This window comes from Musca autumnalis, unplaced genomic scaffold (genome assembly GCF_047663935.1).
Source record: "Musca autumnalis isolate F117 unplaced genomic scaffold, ASM4766393v1 scaffold_2, whole genome shotgun sequence".
NCBI lineage: Eukaryota > Metazoa > Arthropoda > Insecta > Diptera > Muscidae > Musca > Musca autumnalis.
Genome location: NW_027411755.1, coordinates 11,242,507 through 11,266,950, shown reverse-complemented (window position 1 = coordinate 11,266,950; position 24,444 = coordinate 11,242,507). Strand labels below are relative to the sequence as shown.

The 24,444-nt window shown below is 35.6% G+C and overlaps 1 protein-coding gene across 19 annotated transcripts in view; it reads left to right on the top strand.

The window, feature by feature from the left end:
- Positions 1 to 24,444, top strand: part of LOC141393634 (uncharacterized) — a 127,407-nt gene that overhangs the window by 35,265 nt on the left and 67,698 nt on the right. For 5 of the 19 annotated variants that reach the window (XR_012410147.1, XM_073966943.1, XM_073966942.1 and 2 more), the window contains exons 1-2: positions 1,420 to 12,899; positions 22,842 to 23,312. The exons of 10 other annotated variants lie outside the window; for them this stretch is intronic. Coding sequence is in view for 7 of the 9 variants with exons in the window: in XM_073966943.1 (XP_073823044.1) it covers positions 22,975 to 23,312 (338 nt within the window). In the remaining 2 variants the exon portion in view is untranslated. Of the gene's footprint in view, positions 1 to 1,419; positions 12,900 to 22,841; positions 23,313 to 24,444 lie in introns of those variants that run through there. 4 more of the 19 variants (XR_012410148.1, XM_073966944.1, XM_073966931.1 and 1 more) reach the window with 1 other exon arrangement.

The following is a 24,444-nucleotide window of genomic DNA, read 5'->3' as shown; positions in this document are numbered from 1 at the left end:
TCTATGAGAAGACCACTTGCTCTTCTGTGGGAAGATCACTTGTTCTTTTTTGTGAAGATTGCTTGCTCTTTTATGGGAATATCGCATTGTCTTCTATGAGAAGATCAGTTGCTCTTTTATAAGAAGATCACCTTTGTGTTCTATGACAAGATCATATGCTCTTGTGTGGGAAGATCACTTGCGCTTCTTTGGGAAGATTGCTTGCTATTCTATGAGAATATCGGTTGCTATTTTATGAGAAGACCACTTGCTGTTCTAAGAGAAGATCACACGAGCTTTTATGAGAAGATCAATTGGTCCTCTGTGAGAAGACCACTTCCTTTTCTGTTAGAAGCCCATTTGCTCTTCTATGAAAAGATCAGTAGCTCTTGTCCGACAAGGCCATTTGGTCTTTCCTACTATAAGAAATCAATTTCTTTTCTAGGAGAAAATAGTTTGTTCTTCTTAGAGAAGAACAAATTGTCTTCTATGAGAAAACCACATTGTCTTCTTTAAGAAATCTACTTGCCTTTCTGTGAGAAGGCCAATTGCAGCCTTAGGGCATGTCTACTGTAAAAAGATCACTTGCTCTCCTAGTAGATTATTTCGTCTCATAGGAGAGTAGAAGGGCTTCTCCTAGAAGAGCATAATATATTCCCATAAATTTTCTCTTCTCATAAAAAAGATACAATATTTCTTCATAAATCAGCCATCATCACCCATATACGTTACCGTGACTGCAACAACAACACATTTTCTCTTTATTCTCATCTGTCGTGGTTTAGCAAAGGAAAGACCCGCTCAGGGAGACTAATGCACAAAGTATTTTGAGCACCACCGTCATAAATACATAAGGTTTTTTACAGATAAGAGCAGAAGCTCTTCTCATAATATAAGCTCTTCTCCTAGCAAAAGATGAAGCTCTTATCGTAGAAAAACAAAAGCTCTTCTTATAGAAGAACAGGAGCTCTTGTCAGTATTTGCTCTCGTATGAGAAGCCTTTGTGCTATTTTGTGAGAAGGCCTTCTTCGCTTCTATGCGAAAGGCTTCTTTTTTCCCAAATTTATGTTGTGCCATAGAGGGTTATTATCTTTTGATTTGATTTTTATTTCCTTGGCATTTCGAATGGAGTAGTACAACAAGCCATCAGAATTTATATGATGATGTTGTCTCGGAATTGATTTGGTTGTATGTCGGGTCACACAAATCAGACAGATGAAAATTTGGAGGGACAGTGGTTGCAAGAGGGCAATTTGGAAGAATATAATTAATAGCTGGGCAATAAATCTCTCGCAAGTCTTTCAAGACATTTGGAAAGCCTTTCAAAGAATTTCTTTAACTTCCTTAAGAAGTCCCCAAAGTAAGAAGTCTGTGAAGTGAAGTCTTCTGTAATACGTCTCTGACATATTTCTGTAAAGTCTCTGAAAGACATCTGTAAGAAGCCTCTGAAATACTTCTTTAATATGTCGCTGAAAGAGTTCTTAAGAAATCTCTGATAGACTTATGTAAGAAGTCTCTGACAGATTTCTGAAAGAAGTCTCTGAAAGACTTCTGTATGAAGAGAGTCTCTAAACGACTTATTCATTGAATCTCTAAATGACTTCCTAAAAAGTCTCTGAAACACTTATTTAAGAATTCTCTGGAAGACTTCCGTAAAAAGTCTCTGGGAGACTTCTGTAAAAAGTCTCTGGGAGACTTCTGTAAAAAGTCTCTGGAAGACTTCAGTAAGAAATATCTGAAAGATTTCCTTATGAAGTCTCTGAAAGACATCGTTAAGAAGTCACTGAAAGACTTAGTGAAGTAGTCTTAGAGGGACCTCCTTAAAAAGTCCCTGAACATCTGCAAAATCTCTGAAATACTTCTTTAAGAAGTCTCTGAAAGAATTCTTACAGAAATATTCAAGAAGTCTCCGAAAGACTTCTGTAAGAAGTTCCTGAATAACTTCTGTAAGAAGTATCTAGAAAACTTTTTTAAGAAGAATCTGAAATACTTAGTTTAGAAGTTTACGGAAGACTACTTTAGGAAGTATCTAAACTACTTGCTTATGACATCTCTAAAAGACTTTTTAGAGATGTCTCTGAATGACTGAAATTGTCTCTGACTTTGTAAAGGAGTCTCACAGAGACTCTTATCGTAGAAAAAGGAAAGCTCTTTTCATAGAAGAAGAGAAGCCCTTTCAGCATTTGCTCTCGTATGAGAAGTAATTCTGCTATTTTGTGAGAAGACCTTCTTCGCTTCTATGCGAAAGGCTTCTGCTTATCAAAAAGAAGAACTTTTGCTGTTCTATCAGAAAAATTCTGATTTTTTTTATGAGACTTGTACTTCTATGAAATGAGCTTCTACGAGAAAACCTTCAGCTCTTCTATGAGAATACCTTCAGCTCTTTTACGAGAAGAGCTTCTATTCTTCTTTGAAAAGTGCTTCTGCTCTTCTTTGAGAAGAGCTCCTGTTCTTCTATGAGAAGACAGTATACTCCTCTACGAGAAGAACATCTGCTCTTGTATGAGATAATTCAATGAGAAGATCCTCTACTTTTCAATGAGGAGACTTTCTACGATTGAGAATAATTCTGCTCTGCTATGAGAAAAGTTGCTGCTCTTCTATGAGAAGAGTTTCTGATCTTCTTTGAGAAGTGTTTGTGCTCTTCTTTGAGAATAGCTTCTGTTCTTCTATGAGCTGACAGTTTACTTTTCTACGAGAAGAACTTCTGCCTTTATTTGAGACGAGATTCTGCTCTTTTATGAGATAATTTATGAGAAACCTTATGCTCTTCTATGAGAAGACTTTCTGCTATTATTTCAGAAAATGTTTTCTCTTCTATGAGAAGAGCTTCTGTTCTTCTTAGGGGAGAGCTTCTACTGTTCTTTGAGAAGAGCTTCTGTTGTTCTACGAAAAGAGCTTCTGTTCATCTATGAGATAATTTATGAGAAGAACTAATGCTCTTCAATGCGAAGACCTTCTACTCTTCTAAGAGAAGACTTTCAACTTCTTTTCTATGAAATAAGGTCCTGTTAACCTATAAGAAGAGCTTCTGCTCTTCTTTGAGAAAAGCTTCTGATTTTCTATAAGAAACGTCTTTGCTCGTCTATGAGAAGAGTTTTGCTCTTCTTCGAGAATAATTGTTCTCTTTATGAGAAAAATTCTGCTTTTCTAAAAAAAGGTCCTGCTCTTCTTTGAGAAGAGTTTCTGCTTATTCTGTTTTAGGAGAAGGTCTTCTGTTCCTATATGAGCTTTCATCCAAGAAGAGATTATGCTTATGCTCTTCTCTGAAAAGACTTTCTGTTCTTCTTTGAAAAGAACTTCTGCTTTTCTATGAGAAGAACTTAATATATTCTTTAGGAGCTTCAGCGAGACAAGCGTCAATGAATTTTCTTCTATGGGAAGACAGTTTTCTCTTTTACGAGAAGAGCTTCTGATTTTCTTTGAGAAGAGATTCTGCTCTTCTATGAGATATCTTCTACACTTGTTTTCCATGAGAGACGTTTCTGTTCGTCTACTAGTAGAGTTTCTGTTCTTCTTTGAGAAGAGCTTCTGCTCTTCCTAGAGAAGAGCTTCTGTTCTTCTTAGAGAAGACCTTCTGTTCTTCTTAAAGAAGAGCTTCTACTCTTCTTTGACAAGAGCTTCTGTTCTTCTATGAGATAATTTATGAGAAGACCTTCTACACTTTTATGAGAAGACTTTCTTTGAGAACAATTCTTCTCTTTATGAGAAAAGCTTCTGCTCTTCTATGAGAAAATCTTCTGCTTTTCTATGAGAAAAGTCTCTGCTCATCTATGAGAAGAGTTTCTGCTCTTCTTTGAGAAGAGTTTCTGCTCTTGTTCGAGAATAGCGTATTCTGCTCTATGAGAAGATCTTCTGTTCCTATATGAGAAGACAGTTTATTTGTCTACGAGAAGAGCTTCAGCTTTCCTCCGAGAAGAGATTGTTCTTATGTTCTTCTCTGAAAAGACCTTATGTTCTTCTCTGAAAAGACCTTCTGTTCTTCTTTGAGAAGAACTTCTGCTTCTGTTACTCTTTGAGAAGAACTTCTGCTTTTCTTTGAGAAGAATTTATGCAATTCTTTGATAGAAGCTTCAGCGAAATAAGCTTCTATGAATGTTCTTCTATGGGAAGACAGTTTTCTCTTTTACGAGAAGAGCTTCTGATCTTCACTGAGAAGAGATTCATTCTGCTCTTCTATGAGATAATTTGTGGTAATAACGTATGCTCTTCTATGACAAGGCCTTCTACACTTCTATGAGAAGCCTTCCTGATATTCCTTGAGAGGAACTACTTATTTTCCTTTAGAAAAGCTTCTGTTCTTCCATGGGAGGAGGTTCTGGTCATCAATTAAAAGAGTTTCTGTCCTTAAATAAGAAGACTCCTTTTCTATGCATAGACTTTGTGGTCTTCTATGAATAGACTTTCTGTCTTCTATGAGAAGGCCTTTTGTTCTTCGGAGAAGAATTCCAGCTCTTCTATGATAAGACCTCCAGTTTTTCTATGATAAGAGTCTCAGCTCTTCTATGGGTGTACTACGAAGGTACAATTTTTTCAGGACAAGCCCATACTTACTGAGATAATGGCCCGAAGATTCTTAGGTAAACCTGCCGGGACCAACTGAAATGACAGATGAGCACGATAACTTACGAGTATAAGATTTGGCCAAAATTTTACACTTTGTATTTTTGTGTATATGACCTTAGTATTTTAGATTCAATAAGTGGGTTTCACTAGGCTGATAAGGTCAAGTGTTCGATGGAATAAATAAAACTAATTTATTTCATGTTCAATTCAACGTTTCGTTGGCCTTTTTTTAATTTTTTTTTTTTTTAATTTATCTTCAAGTTCCATGAAGTTTCATTTTGAACAACAACTTCGGGTACCTGTGTCCATCATAAAGTTTTTAGAGGGAAATCCATGCACCCTGACGTAATGGTTCTAAACCTCTAAAAAATCCTACGGTATCCCAATAAAATGGCTGGTTAAAAAAATATCGAAAAGAGTAAATCATATTTGCCCCATTTTTTTTTAACAGAATTATCGAAAATATTTTTCCATATTAAAAATTAAAACCGCAAAGATGCCGCATTACTATTTCTAGCATATTATTTTCTCCCTTACTATTACTCCCTATGCCTTCAAATGCATTAAATCCACTAAACCCTCAAATTTAATTGTTGTTCATTCACTCATTTATTCACTAATGTGTTTGTGCGTGTTCTTGAGTCTGTGTGTAATTGACTCACTTGTATCTGCCAGTCAGTCAATAACTGTCAATTTAATTTTCTTCATAATTGTCTTAATGTCTTTCAAAATCGTTCATCCATCCATCTGTCGATTCATTCATTTGACTAAGTCATCTCCGATCTTTGCTAATTTGAATTGTGTGCGGCCGATCATCAATTACCGTTAAATAGATCACTTCAAGATGTTCGTTTGGTCAGATTGCAAAAATAAGACACACATTTCAATCGAATTGTGCAACAATGAAAATTGAAAATAAAAAAATAGATTTTTATTAAGAACAAATGATCAAAAAGAAAACTGAGTGAAATTGAAAATGCATCTGTTTGGTGGAAATTTGGATTAGTTTTAGTGGCCGAAAATTTCGGGTGGCATGTCCTTGTTAAGATAATGGTTTGTTGGTTGATTTGTAGGTAGTTACTGCTAGCTTGTTTGGTAATAGATATTTTTGCTGGGACTCCCAACAATTTTGTCTTATCAAATTTCATTTATTTGTCATTTGTTGTTACGGTTACCTTTCATAACATTTATTATCTCTTTTCTTTTCTCTTGTTTTTCTGTTCATCATTATGTTTGCCACGCTTGTAATTATCAATTTTTGTCTACGCTAATCTTGGGTACTTTTTGTCTCCGCCGTTATCTTTTGTGTTGTTGCTGTTTTATATCTTCAAATTAAATGATTATCTCAGCATTTTTTCAGCTGTTGTGGGGCAAATTAATTAACAACAAAAAATAACGCTTATGGGGCGTAAAATTGGCACTTTTTTGAACTTTTGTTGCCAATTCATTCCGTAATGACTTTGAAATGAAAGTTCAGGCGATGAGTTGATCTTATTATTGAACTGTTTCTTTGGGAATTTGCTTTCTATCTGGGCTAGTGGTGGTGGGAGTTAACGTTTTTGAAGTTTACAACCACAAAATAGGGAAATGTCGTAAAAGTCATAATGTCACAAACTTGTATAAAACCTCAGAAACCAATAAATCAATGAATCAAACAATATCTGTTGCTTATTCCATGTAAATATCATGGTTTACGACATTTTAGACAGATGGTATGTTTTGTCGAATAAGTATTTGTACAACCATTTTACAAAAACAAATAGCTCTAAGTGCGAAATTTCATCTTAAATTAAATTACAGTAAATAATATTGCCATAAATTAAAAATTATTTCCCCAACCCCCCCACATAAAAAGTGAAAGCCAATGGCCAATTGGCCATTCTTTTGAAAGAAATTCGCCAAGTTAATGATTATTGTGATGAGTAGCACATAGAAAAATCTCATAAAAACAACAAAACTCCTTAACAAAAATACAACAACAACTTCTAAAAAAAGGTGTTACAATGTTAGTCACAACTCTGCGTTTGTGTGTTTAGGATTAGGATTCCAAACTCCTGCATCTACCCCCATTTCCCACAAATCGCAACAACCCAAAACATTTGTATCCGCATGCAATTATCATCAGGCAGGCGGTCACTTGTGTGTAACAATTGCTGCTGATGCTGATCTATGTAGAAAATGGGAATAGGCGCTACAGTAAACTTGACAAACAACAACACCAAACAAAGTAACAAACAACAAGACAATAACTAGACAAACCAACACAAGCAACAAGTCAAGTCAGCCCGCCAAGCAACCATCTAGACAGTCAGTTAGTAATTCATTCATCCATCTAACAATTCGACAGCTATGCCATTCAGCCAGCCATCCAGCCAGCAGCTGTGTGGCGGCGGCACTGTCATACCCAACAATAACAGTTTGTCTGTGTAGCTAACAACACGAGACAAGCTCCTCCAAACTGCAACAGTTGTGAGTTAATGTCACAGCCTCTGTAGATTTTCCTGAACGCCTGTCTGCCGGTAATACATGTTGTAACAGTGTTGGATTACTTTGTGAGCCACCAGCCATCACCAGCAAGCAAGCAACAACCGACTAATCAAGGCTCGTCGCCACACATCAACTCCACCACACAAACACCCACCAACCAAGTCAGCCATCGACTGGTTGTAACAACTCCTTTCAAGGCACCAAAAACACACATGCATCACCAACACTCTCAGCTGTAACTTACAAATGTATCTTTGTGTTCAATTTGGACTTCGTACGCTGCTGCAACCGGCTTTGGGTTTTAAAGTTTTTCTTTTTTCCCGAATTTATGTTTTTGCCATAGAGGGTTATTATATTTTGATTTGATTTTTATTTCCATGGCATTTCGAATGGAGTAGTACAACAAGCCGTCAGATTTTATATGATGATGTTGTCTCGGAATTGATTTGGTTGTATGTCGGGTCACACCAATCAGACAGATGGAAAATTTGGAGGGACAGTGGTTGCAAGAGAGCAATATGGAAGAATATCATTAATAGCTGGGCAATAAATCTCTCACAAGTCTTTCAAAACTTTTGGAAAGCATTTCAAATTTTTTTTTAACTACCTTAAAAAGTCTCCAAAAAATTATTTATGAAATCTCTAAAAGACTTCTGTAAAGTCTCTGAAAGAAGCCTCTGAAATACTTCTTTAATATGTCGCTGATAGATTTCCGAAAGAAGTCTCTGAAAGACTTCTGTATGAAGCCTCTGAAATACTTCTTTAATATGTCGCTGATAGACTTCTGTAAGAAGTCTCTGACAGATTTCTGAAAGAAGTCTCTGACAGATTTCTGAAATACTTCTGTATGAAGACCCTGAAAGATTTATTTAAGGAGTCTCTAAAAGACTTAATCATTAAATCTCTAAATGACTTCCTAAAGAAGTCTCTGAAACACTTATTTAAGAATTCTCTAGAAGAATTCTTTAAAAAGTCTCTGGAAGACTTCTGTTAAAAGACTCTACAAAAAGACTCTGTAAGAAATATCTGAAATATTTCCTTATGAAGTCTCTTAATAAAGACATCGTTAAGAAGTCACTGAAAGACTTAGTGAAGAAGTCTTAGAGGGACCTCCTTAAAAGAGTCCCTTAATGTCTGCAAAACCTCTGAAACACTTCCTTAAGAAGTCTCTAAAAGAATTCTTAAAGTTTTAGTGAAGTCCCTAAACGACTTATTTAAAAAAAATTCTAAACGACCTTTTTCAGAAATATCTGAAGGAGTTCTTCAAGAGGTTTCTGAAAGACTTTTCGAAAAGTTCAATGAAGTTTTTACTAGAGAATTATATTAGAAGTATCTAAAATATTCTGTAAAAGGCTCAGAACGACTTCTTTTAGAAGTAATTGAAAGACTTCCTAAAGAAGTCCCTAAAAAACTTCTGTAGGAGTTCTCAGAATGAATTTAAGAGTCTCTGAAAGAATTTGTAAGAATACTCTGAAAGATTTCTTTAAGAAGTTACTAAAAGTCTTCTGTAAGACATATCTGAATGATTTCCTTAAGAAGTCACTGAAATACTTCGGGAAAAAGTTTAAGAGGAACTTCCTTAAGAAGTCTCTGAACGACTTCCTTAAAGAATCTCTGAAAGATTTCCTTAAAAAATCGCTGTAAGAGTTCGTGAAGATGTTTTAGAGAAACATTGTTAAGAGGCCTTTGAAAGACTTCATTAAGAAATCTCTGAAAGGCTTTCTTAAGAAATCTCTGAAAGATTTCCTTAAGAAGTCACTGTAGACTTCGTGAAAAGACTTCCTTAAGAAGTCTCTAAAAGAATACCTTAAGAAATCTCTGAAAGACTTCTTAAAGAAGTTTCTGAGAGACTACGGTAAGAAGTCTCTAAACAATTTCTGTAAGAAATCTCTAAAAGACTTTCTGAAGAAATCACAGAAGGATTTCCTTAAGAAGTCACTGAAATACTTCGTGAAATGTTTTAGAGAGGCATCCTTAAGAGGTCTTTGAAAGATATCCTTAGGAAATGTCTGAAAGACTTCCTTAAGAAATCTCTGTAAGACTTCTTAAAGAAGTATCTGAGAAACTTGGCTAAGAAGTCCGAAATTCTACTACCAATTAAGTCTCTCAAAGACTTCGTTAAGAAGTCTCTGAAAGACTGCGTTAAGAAGATTCACAGACTTCTTTAAGAAGTCTCTGGCAGACATCATTATGAAGTCACTGAAAAACTTCGGTAAGAAGTTCCTGAAAGACTTCCGTAAGAAGTCTCTGAAAGACTTCTGTGAGAAGTCTGTCAAAGATTTCTGTGAGAACTCTGTGAAAGATTTTTGTAAGAACTCTGTGAAAGATTTCTATAAGATTTCCTTAATAAGTCACTGTAAGACTTCGTGAAAATATTTCCTTAAGAAGTCTCTGAACGAATTCCTTAAGAAATCTCTGAAAGACTTCTTAAAGAAGTTTTAGTAAGAAGTCTCTAAACGATTTCTTTAAAAAATCGCAAAAAGATTTTCTTAAGAAATTACAGAAGGATTTAATTAAAAAGTCACTGAAATACTTAGTGAAATATTTTAGAGAGATATCCTCAAGAGGTCTTCGAAAGACTTCCTTATGAAATCTCTTAAAGATTTCATTAAGAAGTCACTGTAAGACTTCTTTAAGAAATAGCAAAGAAACTCGGTTAAGAAGTCTCTGAAAGTCTACCACCAATTAAGACTCTGAAAGACTTCTTAAAGAAGTCTCTAAAAGACATAGTTAAGAAGCCTTCAACAGACTTCGTTAAGAAGTCTCTGAAAGACTGCGTTAAGAAGATTCACAGACTTTTTTAAGATGTCTCTGGCAGACATCCTTTAGAAGTCACTGAAAAAACTTCTTTTTTAGTCTCTGAAAGACTTATGTAAGAAGTCTCTGAAAGACTTCAAGAGAAGTCTGACAAAGATTTCTGTGAGAACTCTGTGAAAGATTTCTGTAAGAATTCTGTGAAAGATTTCTGCAAGAAATCTGCGAAAGAATTATTTAAGAAGTGTCTGAAAGACTCATTAAGAAGTCTTAAGTGATGCAAAAAATCTATTTAAGATTTCGTTAAGAAGTCTAATGAATACTTCTTGAAGAAATCTCTGAAAGACTTCCTTTAGAAATCTCAGAACGACTTCCTTAAGAAGTCACTGAGAGACTTCGTGAAAATGTTTAATATGAGCTTCTTTAAGAAGTCTCTGAACGACTTCTTTAAGAAATCTCTGAAAGATTTCCTTAAAAGGTCACTGTAAGCCTTCGTGAAGATGTTTTAGAGAAACATCCTTAAGAGGTCTTTGAAAGACTTCCTTAGGAAATCTCTGAAAAACTTTCTTAAGAAATCTCTGAAAGATTTTCTTAAGAAGTCACTCTAAGACTTCGTGAAAAGATTTCCTCAAGAAATCTCTGAACGAATTCCTTAAGAAATCTCTGAAAGACTTTGTTAAGAAATATCTGAAAGACTTCTGTAAGAAATCTCTAAAAGACTTCTGTAAAAAGATTTTGAAAGCCTTCTGTGAGAAGTCTGTCAAAGATTTCTGTGAGAAGTCTATGAAAGATTTCTGTAAGAAGTCTGCGAAAGAATTATTCAAGAAGTCTCTGAAAAATGTATGTAAGATTTCGTTAGGAAGTCTAATAAATACTTTTTGAAGAAATCTCTGAAAACTTGCCTAAAAAGTATCTGAAACACTTCGTTAAGAAGTTTCCGAAAGACTTCGTTTATATATGGTTGAAAGACTTTGTTAAGAAGTATCTGAAAGGCTTCGCTAAGTCTCTGAAACACTTCCTTAAGAAATCTCTGAAATATTTCTTAAAGAAGTCTCTTAAAGACTTCTTTAACAAGTCTTCGAGAAACTTCGTAAAGAAGTGACAAACTTACTGGTTTACGTATCTCAAAAGCTTCCTAGAGAATTAAGAAGTCTCTGAAAGACTTTATTAATAACTATCTATCTAGAGAAGGCTTCCAGTGAATTCTTTATTACGCTTTTCAAATACTTCAATTAAAAGACTCTGAATGACTTTTCAGAAGTCTTCCAAAATCTTCCTCGGCAAGTCTGCCAAACGGCCAATGAGGTTTCTCAAAGACTTATTTTTAAAATGTTTCACAGACTTTTTTGGGAAGTCTACCTATGAAAGAAAGAACAGCTCAAAGACTTCCTGAGATTGTGAAAATGCTCAAGGACTTGTTTGGGAAGAGTTTCTCAACGACTTCATTGTGAGGTTTTCAAGCCCTTCTGTCAGAAGTCTCGGGAAGACGTCGTTCAGAAGTCTTGCTACGACTTCATTTAGGTGTCTCTGAAAGGCTTCTTCATGAAGAAAAGTGCTTCAGAGGCTTGTTAAGTCTACCTATAAGAAAGAACAGCTCAAAGACTTCCTGAGAAGTCTCTATTAGAGATATTTCTCAAGGACTTGTTTGGGAAGAGTTTCTCAACAACTTCATTGTGAGGGAAGTCTCGGGAAGACGTCGTTCAGAAGTCTTTCTATGACTTCATTTAGGTGTCTCTGAAAGGCTTCTTCATGAAGATGTCTCTTGAAATCTTTCTAGAAAATTTTTTGAAAGACTTGTTTAAGAAGCTCATCAAAGACATTCTGCAGAAATATCTCCCGGGCTTCGTTTAGAAGCCACTGAAAAACTTCTTTGAGAAAAAGTCTCTCAAAGAGTCAAACAAGTTCTTCAACGACTTCCTTACGGAATCTCTAATTGACGTTCTTGAAATTAAGTCTCAAACGACTTAGTTGAGAAATCTTCCAAAGTCGTCTGTCGGAAGACTTTTTCAAACATTTCTTTAAGGAAAACGTCGGTCATAAGTCTCTTTAACTTGCCAAAGACATTCTTCTCAAGCTTCTCGAAGGGCTCATTTGGAAGTTGAAATAGCCTTCACTGAGTTCACCTATTTCTGAAAAACTTCTTTATAAGTCCTTTAAGGCACATTTAAAAAACTTCTTCTGGGAACCAATCAAACTCATCGAACCGATACTTATTTACTATCACAGACATACATTAGCAATATATTATAGGCAGTCATTAGAAAACTGATTTTAGGCGGCCTATCAAGGGTTTTGGAAAGAGGTCTATCAAAGATTTCCTTAGATGTATCTTTTTAAGGCAGCTTTTTTCAAAAAAATGAGGCTTTCAACAAATTTTTAAGAATTTCCTTGAGAAATATCTCAGAAGTTTCACAAAGGCTGTATAAAGAATTGTTTGGAAAGCCCATTATACACCATTATTTCTAAAAGATATTCAAGTTATGAGGCCTTCTCAGAAATTGGTCTTCCATAGAGTCGCAGTTTACATTTTCCGCCGCCAGTTTCAAACCCCCCAAAAACCAAAACAATTCCCATGTCATTGCTCGTCGTAGCAAGTTTGTTGTTTGTTTGAAAATCGTATACAACAAATTTTACCAAACAACCGGACAGGCAAGCAATCAAACCAACCAGCCAACTGAAATGAACAAGCTGAGCTGAGCGCCAACTGTCCGTCTGTCTATCTGCCGGTCTGTCGCAGTTGCTTGAGAAAACCACAATAATAACAACAAAATAAAGAAACAACGAATTGACAACAACTCTGTTGCTGACTTTATTATTATTGTTGTCTGGCTGACTGGCTGGCTTGCGAACGACGACGCTTTACATTTTCATAGTTATTGTTTTGATCGTCTCCATGGTGTCGCACTAAGCGTTGAGCAGTCAATGCGTAAACACCACTTTTTTCGGAAAACAAAAGTAGATCAGTTCGCAAAACGGACGGGAGTTCAACAAAAAAAAAATTGCGAGCTTAAAAGAAATTTCGCACGTGAATTTAAGAAACAAAGACTTGAACGCGAGACGCAAATTTATTGTGAAGCGAGAAAAAAGAAAATAAGGGTTTTCATAAAAATAAAGTAAAAAATTTTCAAAAAAATATATTTTGTATTTGTAATCCACGGTCAAGTGCAAAAATTAAAAAAAGAAGAAATTAAAAACAGATCAAAATCAAGTGCAGAAAAATATTTAATAATTAAAACATTCGGTTTTTTTAATTAATTGATAACGTCACTCTGACATTTCTGTTGTAAAAATAATTGCATCTGGTCATGCTATAATAAATATGTGTTTTTTATTATTAATTGATCAAACACCATAAATTGTTATAATAAATGGCTATTAGTGAATTCAGAATTACAAAAAAAGCTAAACTATAAATGAAAATAATATATTAATATTTAATTTTTTTCCAAATAAATTGCTTTGAGTTATGGTCAATGATTTCCATCTCCACTAAAATTTAATTAAAAAGAACATCATTTTTGGTTTTTACAAATTGGAATACATCACGGCATTGACCGACACCGTCTTTGAAGAAATTTATTAGAAAAAAGATTACCAAGAAAAAATTTATGGAATTCCATCAAGTGTAAAGACGAACTCATCTCGAAGGACCAAAATTGTAGAAGAGATTTATTTCTATTATTTTAAAAAATTATATTGGAATACATCACGACATTAATCAAGGCTGACTTTGAAGAAATCGACTCGGAAAAATTATTAATAAGAAAATACCATAAAATTCAATCAAGCGCACAGTCGAATTCATCTCGAAGGACCAAAATTGTAGAAGAGGTTCATTCGCCAATCTTATTTTTTTTTCAATTTTTTTCACATTATCACGAAGTAGTTTAAAGGAACCTCAAACATACATTGAAGTATTTAAGAAAATTATTAAAAAAAAATATTTTAAAGAAAAATACATGATACGCAATCAGTCCAAACTCTTCTCAAAAGGAACAACGTAGGAGAGGTTTTTTTCAGCCATTTAATGCTGAAATTCCTCAAATTATGATCATGTTCTACTGTAAATGGGCCCTTCAATTTAATGAAAAATTAAAGAAAACTAAAAAACTAAATGTTATTAGATCACTAGCTTCTTTATAATGTCAGCGCGGATTTTTTTTAAAGACTTCTTAAGTAGGTCTACCTCAAATTTCTTACAAAGTCTCACAATATTTTCTATAAGTAGTTTAAAGACCTCAAAAGGATCCTTATACAAATTTTCAGCATAGTTCAAAGGCGTTATCTTATCTTTCAATAATGTTTTTTTTTTTATAAAATCATACAAACCATTGTAAAAAAACCTCCCGAAGGACCAAAAATACGTTACCAAGTGTGTCTTGTTGGTGAACCACTAGTTTCTTAAGTTATATTTTGTAAAATTATCCATTTAGAAGTCCCTGACAGACTTTGTTCAGTAGAGTTGGGCAATCTAGTTCAATGAGCGGATCGATCTTTCTAGTTCCTTTTCCCAAAACGAACTAGTTCCTTAATAAAGTTCCAAATACATAGTTCCGAGACCGATATAGTTCAACGAATCTTTCTCTTTCATCGTTCCTTTCATTCCAAATAGTTCCGAGACCGAAATGGTTCAACGAATTTTACTCTTTCATCGTTCTTTTCGTTCCAAATAGTTCCGGGATCGAAATAGTTCAACGAGTCGTTCTCTTTCGTCGCTCTTTTTGTTTCCTTCGTTCCAAACAGTTCCGAGACCGAAATGTTTTCATGGTTTAGTGGAAGAATTGACATAAAAATAAATAAATTGCAGCGGACAAACAGCAACAACGTAAGATTGATGTAGGCGATTCAATTGAAGGAACCAGAAAAACGAAAGGAACTATATGAACTAAAGGAACTATATAAACGCAAGAGCTGAATATAGTTCCAATAGTTCCTTGTCCGGAATAGTTTTTTGTTCCGGAACTACACAACTCTATTGATCAGACATCTCTGAAAGACTTTGTTAAGAAATCTATGGCAGACTTCGTTAAGAAGTCTCCAAAGAACTTTTTTTTAATTCTCTTGAAAAGCTTCCCAGGGCGGTCATTCATTGAATTGTTTACGAAGTTCCCCAAAGTCTTTGTTGAAAAGTCTTTTTATCGAGTCTTTGTGATGTCTCTCAAACGATCAATGAAGCCTCTCAACAATTTATTTTAAAAATGCCTCACAGATATTCTTGAAAATTCTAGCTATAAAGGAAGTATCTCACCGACAAGGAGACTTCCTGGGAATTCTGTGTTTTAAAAAATGCTCAAGAAAGGTTTTAAATGATACAAAATTCCATATAATCCTAAAAAAAAACTCCTTAACCTCAAAAGTCATCTCCTTCTTTATTAACTTTTTCGTCCAACTTGCCAGGCGAACAAATGGAAATTCTATCTCAATTAAATTAAAAATTAAATGACTTATCGAGTCTTTGAGATGTAACTCAAACTGCCAATGAAGTCTCTCAACAATTTATTTTAAAAATGCCTCACAGATATTCTTGAAAATTCTATCTATAAAAGAAGTGCATCACCGACAAGGAGACTCCACGAGAAGACCTTAAAAAAAACTCCTCAACCTCAAAAGTCATCACCTTCTTTATTAACTTTTTCATCCAACTTGCCTGCCAACCTTGCCAAGCTATTATCAAAACCTAGAGATGTCCTACAAATACCGGCAAATTGTGATAAGCCCATATTTATTTTTGGGTAAAATCTATTATAGAATAGCATAGTATTTAGATATGATAACCCCATTCCTGTTAAACTAGCGAGGCTAGTCTTTGGTTGATCTTTGGATTGGAAATTCCCCAAATTCTTGTGAATACAATTTTTACCAGTAGTGCGATTCTCTAACTCATGTTCTGAATGGCATTTTCACCAGTTCCTTAGGATGACGTTTCCCCCAGTTCTTTTTAACGACATTTTCCGAAGTTCATTCCAAAGAATGGGTGAAAGAATACACCTTTAGAAGGACATTTTCATGAGTAGGTTGGATGCAATCCATTCCAAATAAAAAGAGTGAAAGCATCACATCAAAATGAACAAGTTTGCTTGATTAGTTGGGATTTTAGGTACAATTGATCGTTGCTGTGATAAAAAATGTTTGGACTTGAACAATCATAAAATCAAAATTTGCTCCCCGAAGGACCAAATATTTGAATCAATTACAAACAGACTATTCTCGGCAAGACATGGTGATTTGGTCTAAGAATTTTACTTTTTAGGTTAACTCCTCTAGTAGAGATTTCTGAAACACTGTCTAAGCATAAAGTGCTCCCTTCCAGACAAGTGGAGTTTACCGAGTTTAGAGTTTACCTATACATATGTCCTCATTTCTTCATTAATTACATAAATACAAAACAGATGTAAAAAGTTCAGGTTGGACATAGGGCATCGACAAGCTCTCTCCATCTTATTCTATCGTTGGCCAGGTATTTTGCTTGACCCCAGGTTATATGGACTGACTTAAGTTCTCTTTTGGTACAGCGAATCCAGGTGTTTCTTGGACGTCTTCTTTTTCGTTGAGCTTGCGGATTCCAGTCTAGAACGGTTCTGGCAATGACACTGTGTGGCCTGCATAAGATGTGGCCAAACCAGACCCATTTTCTCCTGCGGATTTCTATTTCAATAGAGCTACAATTGTTCGGAGCAGTAGCTCTGAATTGGATATTTTGTTGGGTCAGAATGTTTTCAGAATTTGCCGTAAGCACCTGTTGATAAACACTTGAAGTTTCCGAGTCGTCGCTTGCGTGAAACTCCAAGTTGTACAGCCGTACGATGGAATAGATTTTACGCTGCATTTAAATATCCTGGTTTTTGTTGAGATGGCGTTACATCTCCAAACTTTGTTGAACGAACGGAAAGCATTTCTTGGCTTGTTAATGCGCTCGCTGATGTCTGCTTCTGATCCACCGTCTTTAGTAATTTTACTACCCAGGTAATTTTACTACCCAGGTAATTTTACTACGTCTTCAATGTTATGCCCGTTTATTGTGAGTGGGGTTTGACATGTTGAGCCTATTATCATAAGCTTGGTCTTTTTAGTGTTTGTTTTTAGACCGACTTTGGAGGCGTATCGCGTTATCGATTCCAATTTAGCACTGATGTGGTCGAAGTTGTGGGCGAAAAAGCAGATGCCATCTGCGTAGCCTATGTCGCCAAGAAAACCATTTACATTCCAGCGTTTGTTGCTTCTAAAACAGAATCTAAGGCAGCCCTGCTTTACGTCATTGCTGGTTGAGAAGTGTAGGTTTTCTTTGCCGTTGAAACGGGCAGATATTTCGGCGTCGCCATAAAGTTCTCTGATCAGAGGGATGCCTTTGTTTATAAGGGCTTTTTGGTTTTTTTATGTTTTGATGACAAAATTCATCAGGTTTTCTTCCTTGCTTGTGAGCACAAGGAAGAGCTTAGAGAGCCTGGTACTCAAGCAGCATTTAAGCACGAGCGTAAACCTCTTGGAAGCCTGTGGGCGCCATCGTTTTCATATATGGGCTCATACGCTGTCATCCTTTACTGCCTTCTCCGCCATAACAACGCAGATAACTGAAGACCCTTTTTGTTCCCTATGTACTTCGAGTTGGCTCTTACAGATATTTTGGTAGTAATTCTAATAATTTAAATGACTGCAAAGATTTCCTTTGAAATTTTGTCTCATTTAAATTTACTCCACAGAATTCAAATATCATTTCACTTCTATACCCTCATTTAGATGTCTACAAAGAATGGGCGTCATTTGTCTTTTATATACCAATTCTTCGAAATATCGGTACTTCTTTGACTCACAAAAACGTTTCCCACAAGATTTCAGTAAAATATTTGGTCCTTCGAGGCGAATTGTTGCTTAGATTGTCGCTGACGCTGCAACGACTTTTCCTAAATTGTTTGGTCCTACGATTAAATTCTGTGGTTTATTACTCAGGTCTTTTTACATGTCCACAATTCTCCCGCAAGATTATAGTAATATTGGTCCTTCGAGGCAAACTATTGCTTAGATTCGCCTAAACTATTTGGTCATGGTATGTCACTTCTCGGTTAACTTGGAAACAGTTTTACATGTCAACAATTCCTCAGCAAAATTTTTGTAAAATATTTGGTCCTTCGAGTTGAATTGTTACCTAGATTTTAGCGAACGCCGTATTCACCTGAACCATGTGGTCATAGGATATCAGATCAGTTTACATGTCAACAAGTCCGCCTTCCGTCGCGACGTTGCAGTTCCTCTACCCTTTACACCGAGTTCTTAGACATTTCCTTTCTATCCACGAAAAGTTATTGAGTATGCCTAACCTCACTCTTGGTACATATAAGTACCTAAAAAGTGTACACAGAGTCTTTTTTGAGAACACCATTAAGATGTCTACAAAGACTAGATTTATTCTGTATAAGTCTTCTCTTTCCAAAAATCCACAATCTCTCTATCTCACTGAGAAACCCTATGCCCTCCTTTCCACAGAATTCTTAAACATTTATTTTCCATTGACGCTCAGTTATCAAGAAAACACACCTAATTTTTCGAAATCAATATGAAATTGTTTCACAAAAAAAAAGATTTTTGAAAAATTCTATTGAAACGAAATACCTGCTAATCTATAGGTGGCCAAGGAAAGCACGCAACATTTTTAACAATCCCGCAATAAATTGATTTGATTGTGGGGAAGAAATGGGATTGACATTTCATTGATGGTATTGATGATGAAACACAAATGAAAATTTATATGAGGCAATAATGGGAATACTAATGTGTCCCATCTACATCAGATATAACTCACACATTTAACATAATGACAGCTACTTGAATAGCAGAGATGCCTCTTTTCTACCCTTTCCCCCACCACACAAAAAAAAATCCCAGTTCGAATTGGTGTGTCAAGCGTATGGTTGGCCTCATATGTCTTCTTCCCATTCCTATGTTTCATTGTACACCGAACAATCCCAGTTCGAATTGGTGTGTCAAGCGTATGGTTGGCCTCGTATGTCGTCTTCCCATTCCTATGTTTCATTGTACACCGAACTGACCATCAAAGCAAATCAATACAAATTAGATGAATCATCTGAAGATCATGTACATAGCTTCCTTCTCTTCCCATTCATGCCATGACAAATTGATGAGACGGCACACTCATCATGAACATCATATTGGGTACCTACAAAAATTTAATGGATGATTTGATTGAGGGGGACAGACATAGAGAACAGAGGGACAGACAGATGGACGAACATGTTTACAGTTGTTGTCTTGGGTCTTGCCTACAATACAAACCATTAAAAAAAGCTAAAAAGAACACCTAAATGATTACGACGAGACTTCTTACTTCATTTTTGAGGGCGTGAATGTAACTGTGTGCCTGAAACACCCGAAAATATTGACGAATTCATAATGAAGTTAATTGAAGATCATCTTCATCAGCATCATCAGATTTTGTTCATTTATTTAGAAAAGAACAATGTAAAAAGTGTTGAGTCAGTTGATAGTTGACCCCCCGCCCCCATGAAATCAGATGCTGAACAGCTGTGTGTTAAACTTGAAAGCCAAAAATTTTCATTGTTATTATTAATTGCCGGTAGAATATTTGAGTGGGAATGAATGAAGGTTTTTTACTTGAATAAATCAACACGCAGGATACTGAAGATGCTTTAAGAGGCTTTAGATACTTTGGGAAGTCTTCCATCCACATAGAAGACCTATATATGAGGTAATCTATATATAAAGACTTTTATGTAACGAAAGTCTTCTACCTATAGTAGACATTCTATCAACAGAAGACCTTTATCTTCTACCTGTTCAAAGAAAACCTTTAGGAGCTCTTCTACCTATAGAATGTATTTAAGAGGTCTTCTATTTATGTAAGATCTTAAGGAGGTTGAAACAGCTCTCTCTCTCTCTAATTATAAATGCAGTAAAAAGACAAAGAGTTAAGTTTCAAAACCTCCTTAATTATTACTCGGAGTAAATTTATCAGTTGGTTACAATGTAAAACATTAGAATGGAGTTTGCTAAATAAATGAATTCTATAAAATTTTTTCTACTTAGGTATTATTCTTGAGAAGCGATCTCTTCTACGGGTTTGTGGAAGAACTTTGCATTTTATTTGCCAAATGGGATTGCTTTCCACAAAGGCATTTTACTTACTTAGCTGGCCCATTACAGAACATTTGTTCCATAGACCGAACTAAGAAAAGATCTCCAATTCTCTGTTTAGTGCTTCCCTTTCTGGAATACCGCGCCTTGTCATCTCTTCATCCACTTGTTTGCGCCATCTATTCTTTGGCCTGCCAATTCTGCGTGCACCGCCATGTGGCTCGAATTTATACGCCTTTTTAGCGGGTTCATCATCGCTCATTCTTATGATATGGTCTAGCCAATGCAATCGCTGCATCACGATACGTTTAACTATATTGATGTCGTTGTACAGCAGATACAGCTCGTGGTTCATACGACGTTGATAGATTGGTCCGTAGATCTTTCGAAGAATTTTTCTCTCAAGCAAGTACCGAGGCATCGGAACCATACATCAGCACGGGTAGTATCAGTGTTTTGTAAAGCGTTATTTTTGTGGCTTTGTTTTTGAATTGCTTAGTTAAGCCAAAGCAGCATATGTTGGCCAATACAATTCTTCTTTTTATTTCACAACTGATGTCGTTTGTTGTGCATACGGCGGTGCCGAGGTATACGAAGTTTTTTATTACCTCAAAATTATAGGAACCAACTTCAACAGTTGGTCCAATCTCAATGGACGCATTGCGCGTCGACACCATCAACTTGGTCTTCTCGCCGTTTACCGCCAGACCCACTTTAGCAGATTCTCCTTCAACCTTCATAAAGGTATCGGTTACTTCTTTTACTGATCGTCCCATGATGTCTATATCATCAGCATAAGCAAGTAACATGTGCCTATTGGTGTAGATTGTGCCACTTCTTATGACATTTGCCTCTCGTATAACCTTTTCTCGCCGGATGTTGAAAAGATCACACGAAAGGCTGTCTCCTTGCCTGAAACCTCTTTTGGTACGAAATTCTTCGGAGAGGTTCTTTCCTATTTTAACTGAAGATCTTGTGTCAGTTAGAGTCATCACCTAAAGCCCATGGTCAACAAAATAATTGGACCATACCAATTCGGTTTTAGACCTGGCAAGTCCACCATTGACCAGATATTTACCCTGCGGCAAATCCTGGAGAAGACCCAAGAGATGCAGATCGACACCTACCACCATTTTGTTGAATATAAATCAGCCTTCGACTGACCGCTACGTTCAAAGGTATTCCAAGCCATGTCTGAATTTGGTATCCCCGCAAAGCTCATTCGGCTTTGTAAAATGACTCGTTTGCACAATATCCCTGACACTATCTTGTAAGCGATAGGTAGAAGACTTACGCCATATTTAGAGCATAAGGTCTTATCTGCTTTCTATGCCAGATGGAGCTAACTAACTGATACACCTTATCAGCGTGTCGCCTCCGATTTTAAACAGCTCGGCTGGTAAGCCATCGGCTCCTGCTGCCTTATTATTCTTCAGCCGACTTACTGCTGTCTTTACCTCATCTTGGATGGGCGGTATACATTCAATACCATATTCTGGGATTGGAGTTGTGGTATCTTCGTCGATTTCGCTACTATTGGATACCAACAGTTTGGGAAAATGCTCTTTCCATATCCAAGCCATTTTAATTCCTTTTTAAATAATTTTAATTTTTGAAGTGATTTGCAATCGATCGATGGGTTTGCCAATTTCCCTTCTTGCCTTGTCATTCCATTCAATCAGTTAATCTTGCTCTCAGCATCATCATCATTTGTGGATTTTGAATGAATTTTTATTGATTTTGAATGAGTTTTAATTTTTTGTGGTTTTTTGAATTGTGGGTCTTTTTGTTTGTTTTTCTTTTATTTATTGGGTCATCATTGCTGTTGGCGTCGCGGTTTTTGTTTGTTCATTCAAAACATTGCCGGAGGCCCAAAATCTGGCTGATTGTATTGCATTGTTTTTTGGAGAGCTTTAGCATCACACAGTCGTATCATTGTAATCAAAGATAGCTCAAGCAGATGTTGATTTTGTCTTAAAAACAGAAAAAACCTATGAAGATCCTGAATAATGACGAGAATGAAAGGCTGTGTTCCTTTTATCTTAAGATGGAATTTTTGACAAATGAATCATGAAATTTATAACAATTAAATTTGGAGACCATAGACTTGAGAAGGAAATGTTTTGTGCTGATGTCATACATGAACCGAAGGTACAGGCCTCCAAGTCTTCATAACTTCTTAACGACCCAAGAAAGAACGCATCAAAAATGTATTACTTTGAGGCGATCTGCAAACCTTTCTCCGCTGAAAAGCTGTTGCTTTCCCAGGAGAATTAAAAGCCTATTATGTTGGGGCAGAAAGTAAGCAACATATGTACATACATGTTGCTTTCAACATGTTGCCAGCTATATGCTGTTTGTAGGTATTAGAACTTTGGTGTCTTAGTTATTTTATATTTTTGCTTGAGAAAAACTGTGTCTTTTTACGTGATAATTTGTAAAAATTTTTTACAACGGTTGCAAATTTTCACAGCTGTGTAATGGAAAAGTTGCTAAAAAATGTTTCAGCAACATTTATTAGGTAAAAAACCCTCCAAATGTCGTTAGCTTCCTCTGTGCAACATGTTTAGAGAAACTCTGAAAATGCTTTGGGCAACATAGAATCAGAATCATGTATGGAAAAATCCATCATATTTTCTATGGAAAACTTTGATGTTTTCCCGAACTATTTTGTCTTTAATTACTTTTAATGTATTCTAAATAAAGCATACAAATTTGGGTGCACAAAGTAAGCAACATAAATTGTGATGTTTGGCAACATGTTGCCTAATAGATGTTGCTCTCTGTAAAGAATATTTTTCTCATACAGTTATTAGTCCCCTCTAAAGAGTAGGCGATATGAAAAAGTATGCCCTTATAGATGAAAGCAAAAACCAACTCTCAAAGCAATTTATTTGTAAAAAGAATAAAAATTTCTGCAAGTTAATTAAAAAAATCCCAATTTTTTCAAGAAGTAAACATGAAAGTCCACAAAGGATTTTAACAAGTGTTCAGAAAAAGTGATTCCAAGACTAACAAGATAAAAATAATTTCCATAAAAACCTCAAAAACTGTGAATAAATATTTAAATCAACCCAAATCAAAATGGCTGCCACTTTGCAACACTGTGCCACGGCCACGACAACACCTTCACCCCTCAAAACGGTGGCCAGTACTTCACCCAATCCTCAACTAAAACGTTTGGTGTACTCAAAATATCGTGAATTGCTTGGGTCCTACAACGATCAGGCAAATGCCTATATTGATACGCTACCCACCTATATGGTGCAAAAAGATAATGGCTTTAATTTGGAACCCATGGCGAAAACATCAACAATTACAACAAATGGCACTACCACGACAATACATTTGTCGGCATCGCCTTCACCATCAACGGCATCATCTTCATCAACATCATCATCAAACGGGGGAGACAACGAAATGTAAGTGCGCAGCAAAAATTATTTAAATAAAAAGATTCTATGGTGGCTGTTTGTTTTTCTTTCTTGCCTCTTCTTTTCTATTTTAAATAATAAAAATTATTATTTGTTTTTGTGGGGAGAAATATTTCTTAAGAAAATAAATAATAAAACAATCAGAACATTTTTAATTACACAAAGAGAAATGTGAAATTTTATTTAATGATCTAAAACAAATGTTTAAATGAAGATAACACAACGCTGAGGGAGAGATAAATTTAATTGTGCAGATAATTTTTGTAAATAAAATGAAATGGCATAGTGTTAGGGCCTCCTGCAAAATATACGCAATAAGATAGCAGTTAAGACCATGGACTTAGCCTAGCTACCTTATCTAAATGAGAGAAATGTTTGCTATCTTTTTAAAATTGTGAATTATTATGGCCGTTAAAAATAGGATGGAATATGGAGTCAGATTTTAAAAATGCATTACATGCAAGGAAAACTCTTTCCAGTTCAGCTTTTTCATAAACTCAACCTCACAACAGAGTCCCCTGGGCTTAAGTGGATAATTTGAGACTTAGCAGCTCCTAATAAAAAGCTTAGCCTTCGTCCACCCACTAAAACACCATTCAATATGCCTGATGATCGGTCTAACCACCAGTGAAACGTAGCATAGTGGTTGAATGTGTGGGGCTTCTACCCCAGACAGACGGCAGCGTTAATTTGCATTAACTGCCTTAATTCAAATTAATTCGTGCATTATCCACATTCTTAATGCACAAAATCGAGTTGCATTTAAAAGGCATTTAGGTATTTCAATATGGCAATGCCGTAGAAGAGAGCCCATATTCATATGGAGGAGAGAGCATATTCATGCTCTGAGACACAAGGAAAACAAAAAATACATTGCAAACAACAACAAAACAGCAATCAGCTGTTTGGTAAATGCAGAAACTGTCGTCTGTCAGGCCAAAATTAAATACAGTTATTAATGCAAATTAACGCTGCCGTCTGTCTAGGGTATTCGGTGGATTCCTAATTTTTCAATGTACCTCTTAGGTCAAAATAGCTCAACTCGAAAGAGAATTAATTCAAAAATTATAAATATTCCTCCCTTTTTTAATATTCTTTTCCTTCTTTCTTGTTGATCATC